Consider the following 9,102-nt stretch of genomic DNA (forward strand, 5'->3'; position numbering starts at 1 on the left):
AGCTGTCTGAGAAGTGGAGTTTCTCTGGTGACCCTACTGTGGTCACCAGATGTGAATTTCCTTACCAAGTGTGAGGTTAGTCTAACAAGACAATTCAATTGACAGCAGGATACCAAGGGAGGAAAAATAACTTTTGTGGTGGTAATGAGTGGCCCATTTCAGAGAGTTGATAAGAAGGTGTGAGTAAGAGTAGGGGGACATTAATATTGGGCAAATTAGGTTTAGGTTTTACAATGACCCAACCACTCCCAGTCTTTATTCAGGCCTAATCTGATGGTGTCCATTTTGCAAATTAATTCCAGTTCTGTAGTTTCACGTTGGAGTCTGTTTTTTGAAGTTTTTTTGGTTGAAGAATTGCCACTTTTAGGTCTGTTATTGAGTGACCAGGGAGACAGAAGTGTTCTGCTACTGGTTTTTGAATGTTATGATTCCTGATGTCAGATTTGTGTCCATTTTATTCGTTTGTGTAGAGACTGTCCAGTTTGGCCAATGTACATGGCAGAGGGGCATTGCTGGCACATGATGGCATATATCACATTGGTAGATGTGCAGGTGAATGAGCCCCTGATGATGTGGCTGATGTGGTTAGGTCCTATGATGGTGTCCCTTGAATAGATATGTGGACAAAGTTGTCAACGGGCTTTGTTGCAGGGTTTGGTTCCTGGGTTAGTTTTTTTGTTATGTAGTGCGTAGTTGCTGATGAGTATTTGCTTCAGGTTGGGGGGCTGTCTGTAAGCGAGGCCTGGCCTGTCCCTCAAGGTCTGTGAGAGTGATGGATCATCCTTCAAGATAGGGTTGTAGATCCCTGATGATGCGCTGGAGAGGTTTTAATTGGGGGCTGAAGGTGATGGCTAGTGGCGTTCTGTTACTTTCTTTGTTGGGCCTGTCCTGTAGTAGGTGACTTCTGGGTACTCTTCTGGCTCTGTCAGACCAGGAAGCAGTGCATACAGCATTAGCAGCCAGGACCAGGGAAACTATGAAGCAGATAATAGTGAACCAGATGAGACTTTCATCAGGGGAGAACAGATCCTTATGGAGGCAAAAGTTGATTAGAGTAACTGACATGGATGGAGGCAAGGGTTACAACTCCCTCTCCAACTCCTTTCCCCCAGTGACAACATAAAAGCAGGACCCTCATCCATCCCAGAACTCAATTCAGAAGACTGGAGGGAGGGACATCTCTAACAGATGCAGCACTGCCAACTCTTGTGATTTTTATGTGTGTCTCATGATATTTGGTGTTTTTTCTTAAAGGCCCAGTGGCCAAAATCAAGAGATGGCATTGCAAATCTCAGGCTTCATTTATTATTTGGCCTGGCTCATGCCTTTTGAAATAAGGGGGTTGGCATTGCTGCAGGTACCTTTGCCACTATGCCAACTGCCTCTCCACTCCCAGTGACAGGTGGAAAGTGAGGGGGGGAAGAACACCCCTGGTCAGCAGCCACTCCTTATTAAATGCTGCTGCCTATTGGTTTTTCTGTGTGTCTGAATCCCCTGTGACAAGCTTTGTAAATAAGTTTTTTCAACAGGTGAGATAGTATGATCATGTTTAAGCCATTGTAGGTAAAATTCTCCCTGTTAAGAGGAAACCACACAAGACCAATACAACACTGACGTGCATGCGTCTGTCTGTCTCAGGAACATTTCACAGAAACAATTAATGGTTCAAAGGCTTTTGGTGGACCCTCAGCCAAGGGGTGAATTTCCTCCTGTGTGAATAGATAATTTCTCCCATTTTGCCGTCTTCAGTTGGCTAGTTTCTGGGTTTTCCACTTCCCTTCTGTAACTCTCCAAGTTCCGTACTTGCCTTAAGTTCATTGAGCTGTGGCTTATGTCATTCAAACAAGCCCTGGAAATAACTTCTCTGTGGTATATAGCAGTGGTTCTCAAACATTTTTTTTCATGGACCACTTGAAAATTTCTGAGGGTCTCGGCGGACCATTTCATGATCTTTCCAAATGTTGTTTGTACTGTTAGCTAACTATTGTAAAGTGCTTTGGATAAAAGCACTATATAAAAAAAAAAGCACACAACTCATATTTTAATATCAGTAGTCTCACCTTTCTAAAGTGATGGATGTGCCCTCTCTTCCCCACCATGGCAGCCGTCAAGCTGGGGCTGGGAAGGTGGGGAGTCTTTCCCCTTCCACAGAGCTGAGGCTGGGAAGGAAGGAGGTCTCTTCCCCTGCAGCCACAGCCCTGGAGTTGGGGAAAGTTGCTGTGATGGGTTCAGTCAGAGAGATCCCCTTGGGAGTGTCACCTAATGTGCTGAAATGACCTCTGAGCCCATTTTCCCTGCCAGCTCGGGACTCCAGAACCCTGCCTTGTTGAGCCAGACACGCTAACCTGTGTGGCTCCACTAATTAGGTGGGTGGCCCTTCATTCTCTCATGTGCAGCCACCCAGGCATGCACCTTAGAGGGAACTATCCACGGACCAGCTTAATGGAGCTCGTGGACTACTGGTGGTCCATGGACCACAGTTTGAGAACCTTTGGTATCTACGAAGGCCTGCACTGGTGGGCATGGAATTGTTATTGAAACATGATTCTGTGCTATTTGAAAGAAAGAACTCCTGCTCCCATTCCTTGGATGAGAACATGGGAGCTCAAATTTGTTCTTAAAGTTGAAAGCAAAACCTAGAGTACTGTACTAATGCCATTGATCTGTCTTTCATTATAGATCAGGGATCGGCAACTTTTTGCACGTGGCCCGCCAGGGTAAGCCCCCTGGTGGGCCGGGCTGGTTTGTTTACCTGCCATGTCCTCAGGTTTGGCTGATTGCAGCTCCCACTGGTCGTGGTTCACCGTCCCAGGCCAACGGGGGCTGTGGAAAGCGGCGGCTAGCACATCCCTTGGCCCGCGCCACGTCCCGCAGCCCCGCTTGGCTTGGAGCAGTGAACCGCGGCCAGTGGGAGTTGAGATCGGCCGAACCTGTGGACGCAGCAGGTAAACAAACTGGCCTGGCCCACCAGGGGGCTTACCCTGGTGGGTTGAGTGCCAAAGTTCGCCGATCCCTGTTATAGATCAGTTGCACTTGGTGAGCCTGATCTAAATATTTGCATTCATTTTTCTCATTTTATTAGAGAAAAAATAATGAAGTACCTTACAGGTAATCTCCCATCTCTTCCACGCCAAAAGATGTAGAGATAGGCATGTATGAGATGTCCCAGGCAGAGTCCCTGTTGTTTTGAGATGAGAGCTGGGGACTGGGAGTTAATTCTTAGATTGTGTATGACCTTGATCTAATCACTTTCTCTCTCCATGCCTTAGTTTACCCCAAATTAGACATAATACCTCCTACCTCACAGCAGTGTTAAGGCTTAAATAATTAGTGCCTGTAAAGCACTGCAAGATCGCAGATGAACGGCGCTTGAGAAGCGAAAATTATTTGGGCACCCACTGAAAATATGAGTACACTGGCCCTTTAAGTGATAAGTCCCTGGGGGAAAATATGAAGCTGTGTTCCCCTGCCTCACGAGAATTCCTGCATAGAGAATCGAAAACTGAGTTTTCACTTGCAGAGTTTCCTGCTCTCTCTTCTACTGAGGGAACCCTCCCTCTGCCTCCTACTGGAGAATGGGCAAGAGGTTCAACCACCTCAACGTATAGATCGCCCAAGATACCCAGGCCTCTGTGTGCCCTGAAATAAAGTGCTACCATTGGCACAGTCCCCCCAATGAGTGTACAGCAGCAAGTGTGGAAGGCAGCCTACAGGAATAGGTGCTTGCTTCAGGCAAATGGCTTTTCCTATGGGAATTCCACTGGGTGTGGAGGAGAAAATGCTAAACCCTCCTCTGCTCCATTTTATTTTTTTGCAAGGCTCCAGCCAGGTGGAAGAGACCAAGGAAAAGGGGGCGTGTGCTGTAGAGTCGGTATTCCCCCTTCCTTCCAGGTCTCCTCTTCTTCTTCTTCTCCACTCGGGGGATCCGATTGCCTATGGTCAGTGAGTCTGGTTCAGTGATTCAAGCTGCACACCAGTCCAGAGATACTTTCTAACTGGAAGACTTTATTATAAAACCAAGATCATTCCAGGAGTGTTTGAATTCAGTTTTATGTTTTTAAAAAGCAATTTAATGGTCTTGCAAGAGACAGCACAGTTACTGTAGTTAATAGTCATGCAAATATTCCGACTTCTAAAAGTAACATAAACATGTTTCCAGCCTTGTGGGATTTCCTTTCAATGCATGTGAATTAAAAGAACTGGAACTTCATGTGAATTTTCATCTAAAGTGATAGAATAAAGGAGACTAAAGAAATGACTGGGGAGACATGAGTACATATCTGAGAAAAGAATTTGGCCAACGTTTAATGGGAAAAAGGTGAAGGGTTTCTCTTATTTGGTTGTCAAGATAGATATCTATGTTAGGAGTGTTTTACAATGGGGAGTTTGTAATAGACATTTCTGGGGCTCAGAGCCAGATTGCAGCAGCTTTATAGCAGGATTGCTTTGGACTCTGCTACAGTCCTTCTAACATTAGAGAACCATACCTCTGTTATCACCAGCTGATAGGCTTATAGATAAAGGAAGAATGCTAAAAAATATCTGTTATAACTCTTGACCTTTTTATCACCAATACAAAGCTGAATGTGGCTGATTTCAGAACATCAGTAATGTTTTACCATGGTACGCTGAAAACAAATATCTTGTAGCAGTGGGTCACCATACTTAGGAATTGGATATGTGTGTATACATTAAAGCCCTAGAAAAGAGCCTTAGCAGCAGCACACAGATCCTGCACAGCAAAAGCTAGGGAGAGAAGTTCATACAACAGTTCATGGAATAAAAGTTTGTCCTCAGCTTGAGGCATGAGCCCAAATGCCAGATTTGGATCAGAATCTCACTGGGCCATTTGGCCCATGCAGTCCTGAGATGTGACACTTGGGTCCAGATCCAGATACCAACTTTACCAAAACTTGTGTGGAATCAGATCCAGGATTCCAGTTCAGGTCTCTCTTAAAATCTGATTTTGTGAATATTGGATGCATTCTGAAAGGTACTGAGTGCCATTAATTCCCATTGAATGGGAGTGGAGAGCAGCCAGCATCTTACAGGAAGCTGTACCATTGACTATGAAGGGGCTAAGATGAGGTCTTTGTACCAGTGCTATTTTGGCCAGACCGCTTTGCCCATTGATAATGCACTTACGAAGCTGCTGTTAGAATCTTAACAGAGAACTGCCTGACTCTTTAGTGGTTACTGAACTTTGACTTTGCATTAATGAAGATCCTTTCTGCAGGGGGATAGATATTGTCTATAACAGTGCTTCCGATATGAGTTTGCAGGAAATAGATGTTTTGGCTCATTTTTTGTAATTTAAAAAAAATAAAGATTCTGCATTGGTGTTAAAGTTATAGTAATCTGACCACAGCATATCTGCTTGGTAGAGGAAAATATAACAGACAACTTCAAGGACTGTAAAAAACAATCATTAAGGGTACTTTAAAGTGGTCCGACTGATCCTAACTCTATTTGTATTACTGTAGCACCTCGGAGCCCATTATGCTATGGGCTGTACAAACCCAATAAAAGGACAATCCTGATGGGAAACACCTGATATCAACCAAGTGATAATTGCTCCCCACCTCCAAGTAAACTGTATGCTGAGTATCTTCCCTTTATCGCTAGGTAAAGGTTCTAGGAAAGCACAGCAACTAAAGAGCTTGTGCTAAAACTTAAATGACATTCAAATACAATGCTTTAATAGTATGGGAGACTTCCAACTAGCCAATGCAGCGTTACAGCTCTAAGAATGCAGAGTCCTATGATTATCCCACACATACGCACTTAAAGCTGTACTTTGCTTGTATAAGCTCCCAAACTCGCTTCCTATTTTTTGACAGTCTCTTCTTATATTTCATTGAGATAATCCTGGTCAGCATATATAAGAAAGCCGGTAAATAAACTGTCTGTCCAGTAGGGATCATAAAAGAGCCCATTTTGTTCCGAGTAGAAGATCTGCAACCACACCTCATCGTCCTGCTTCAGGGCAATAATGGTTGATCCAGAGGCCACATCGTGGTTACCAGTATTGGCATCAAAAGTCTTTATTCGGTATTGCCCGTTGTGGACCAACCCAATGGCCAAGTGTTTATTGGCCAAAGTGATGTCGTAAGTGAAGTAGTAAATACCAGGAATGCTGCATATAAATTTCCCACTGGAAGCATTGTAGTGCTCTCCTTCATTCATAAGGATCTTGTCAAATTTGATGGGCAGCCTCTCTCTCGGGTAGCTTTTGGTGACTGCGACGGAAAAGGCAGATTTGGCCTTTTTGGTGTCACAGCTGCATGGTCCTGGCATCCCAGTATCACCCTTTTTCCCTTTGGGTCCTTTCTTTCCTTGCGCTCCATTTTTCCCATGATTCCCCTTAATGCCCTTTGGACCTCGTGGTCCTGCTTTGCCTATGGCGCCTGCTTTCCCCTTTGGTCCTGGTTTGCCTGGGTTTCCGGTTCTGCCTTGGGGACCTAGAAGACAAATTGCCTTCAGTGAGGTTTTTAGTGAAAAATGTGATCAGGTGTGAGGGTGGTGTTATCATTATAACATGAAATTATCGTATGGGAAGAAACCAGCCAGGATCTCCATCTACAAGCGATTTTAATGAAACAATACCTGGGGCTGGATGGGTCCTGAGATGACAATCATGTTGTCTTTTCTAACACGTACATTATGAATGTTTGTGTTAGAAAAGACATTATAACAAAGGAACCTCTGTCCTGCTTGCATTTTGCAACACATGCTGGAAGGGTGCAGAGTGAGCCTGACAATGTTAGAAAGTGACTTCCTCCATTTATCCATGGACAACACAGATAGAAATAGTGCAAGCTTCCCCCCTCCCCCACCATCCTCTCGGTGCCTCGATCCTCAGTTGCAGGGACCACCTGGAGGAGTAGGAAGAGAGTTCAGTTCACATGTCCGTTTGCCCTTGGCATCTCTGCTGAAACTGCCAGTTAATCCTGACTGTGATGGGAGTTTCTGTGCTATAGACATTTGTTCAAAGAAGCAGGATGTAAACCTCCAAACACCTGTCAGGGATGGTCTAGGTATACTTGGTCCTGCCTCAGTGCAGGACTAGATGACTTTCAGGGTTACTTTCTAACTCTCAGGGTAGTTAAGCTCTGGAATACGCTTCCAAGGGAGGCTGCAGAATCCCCATCAGTAGAGGTTTTTAAGAACAGGTTGGACAAACCATTATCAGGGATGGTCCTGCCGCAGCATAGGGGGGCTGGACTTGATGACTTTTTGAGGTCCCTTCCAGCCCTACATTTCTATGATTCTATGAGAAGGGTCCTGCTGCGCAGATAATGTGAGAGAGCAGAGCCTAATTTAAGACAGGATTTGCGATGTGGTGTAAGAAGCAAAAGGAAGTCGTGAAGGTGACAGTGAGAGAAAAGAATCTGGCCTTCATTACCATAATATCTGAATACCTTGCAGTCGAATGTATTGATCCTCACAGCACACCTGTGAGGTAGGGCACTGCTATTATCCCCATTTTACAGATGGGGAACTGAGGCAGAGCAAGGCTAGGTGACTTGCCCAAGGTCACAGAGGAAGTCTGGCAGAGCAGGGAAATGAATATAGTCCTGAGTCCCACGCGAGCCCCTTAAACACTGGCCCATCCTTCCTCTCCAACCACTAAACATGCTGTCTCATGAAGAGAAGACTTTACAAAAATGAAATGCTCCTGCAGCCACTTAGCTTGTTATTACTCCAACATAGCCATGAGATAACATAGCAAAATCTCACTTTGGGAAGGGTCAGCAATAAGAGATGTCACCGAGGACTTTCTAGGTAGGCATGAAAGAAAAGAATCATGTTCTAAATTACTGAGAATTAATTAGTGTGACATAAAATTCCACCAGTTGTTTAACATGACCGGTTTGGAACAGGGTGCCTCACTTAATTCAATCACAGTTTTATCTGTGCCTCCATTTGATTTGCTCAGAACCTGCGGAATCAGATCATCTGTATGTAACATAGAATTACTTCCACCTTCACTGTGATCAGCTTTGATTGCTTTAGGCAGGAATGCCTGAATTACCCTGTCTCTGAGTACAGAAAGATAGTACCGAATTCGTGTCAGTCCTGGGCCCCATTTCTGGGGGCTGCTAGATGTGAGACTGAGCTGGGAGCAGGGCTGGAACTGCTAGACAAGACAGTTGCATGACAGGCGAGAAACTTCAGGTGAAACCCAGAACTGGGACAATGGCCCAAGTATGGGTTTGGGAGCATAGGTGCTGGAACTAGGGCTGCTGGGGGTGTGGCAGCACCCCATCGCTTGAAGTGGTTTCCATCATATAGAAAGTTTACAGTTTGGTTCAATGGCTCTCAGCACCCCCACTATATGCTCAGCACCTATGTTTGGGAGCAGCTGCTTTGGATCTCTCTCTATTTTCTGAACCTCTACTCTTCACCAGGATAATCTGAAGTGTTAACAAATCTCTAAGAGGCAGTTCCCTCTTACCTTCCTCTCCATGCTCTCCTTTCTCCCCGTCCTCACCATCTTTTCCATCCTTTCCTGGAAACCCCATTCGCCCAATTGTTCCTGGAGACCCTGGTGCTCCAGGGGGACCAGGAGGGCCCTGTGGCCCTGGCATGCTGCATATGAGCTGGTGGGAACCTTTCTGAAATTCTCCTTTAACAAAGCCACTGAGAAGCTGATTAGCTACACAAGGCACGGTCCAGATGAGCAGAACCACAGAGATCATGGTGAAACCTGTCATAATGAAACAAAGGGATTTACTGACATGTACCATGGCAGGTCAGTATACACACAAGTATCCCTACCCTACCTTGGGATGGGGGGAGGAGGAGAGGGAGTGTTTCAGGTTCCCCTTCAAAAATTGGGGCTAGTTGTATTGTTTTGGTGGCTGGAGAAGTAAAGTGAACCACCCCATTTGAATCTGGGATCCTCTGTATTGGACAGTTGCATTTTCATCCTTACCTACACATCCACTTTCCTCTTCCCCTCATTGAGAATACCCCTGGCTTAACCCCTCTCTCTTGTTCTCTTATGATCTCTGCATTGAAATCAACTGGGCAGCTGAACCTTATCTACTCTAAGATCATCCTCAAATTGGGGTTTGCCAGTCTGGTTACCAGAAACAA

At 45.2% G+C, this 9,102-nt stretch overlaps 1 protein-coding gene across 2 annotated transcripts; it reads right to left on the minus strand.

The window, feature by feature from the left end:
- Positions 1–5,847: 5,847 nt before the first annotated feature.
- Positions 5,848–8,702, minus strand: C1QTNF2 (C1q and TNF related 2). Of its 2 annotated transcripts, XM_077825269.1 has the most exons (3): positions 8,459–8,702; positions 6,309–6,326; positions 5,848–6,239 (listed from the first exon to the last, which is right to left on the minus strand). In XM_077825269.1, exons 1-3 carry the CDS (start codon positions 8,700–8,702, stop codon positions 5,848–5,850), a joined length of 654 nt encoding a protein of 217 aa, XP_077681395.1. The 2 variants fall into 2 exon arrangements, with proteins under 2 accessions (XP_077681395.1, XP_077681394.1); XM_077825268.1 differs by having other exon boundaries at positions 5,848–6,461.
- Positions 8,703–9,102: the final 400 nt, after the last annotated feature.

This window comes from Eretmochelys imbricata, chromosome 8 (assembly GCF_965152235.1).
Source record: "Eretmochelys imbricata isolate rEreImb1 chromosome 8, rEreImb1.hap1, whole genome shotgun sequence".
Classification (NCBI taxonomy): domain Eukaryota; kingdom Metazoa; phylum Chordata; order Testudines; family Cheloniidae; genus Eretmochelys; species Eretmochelys imbricata.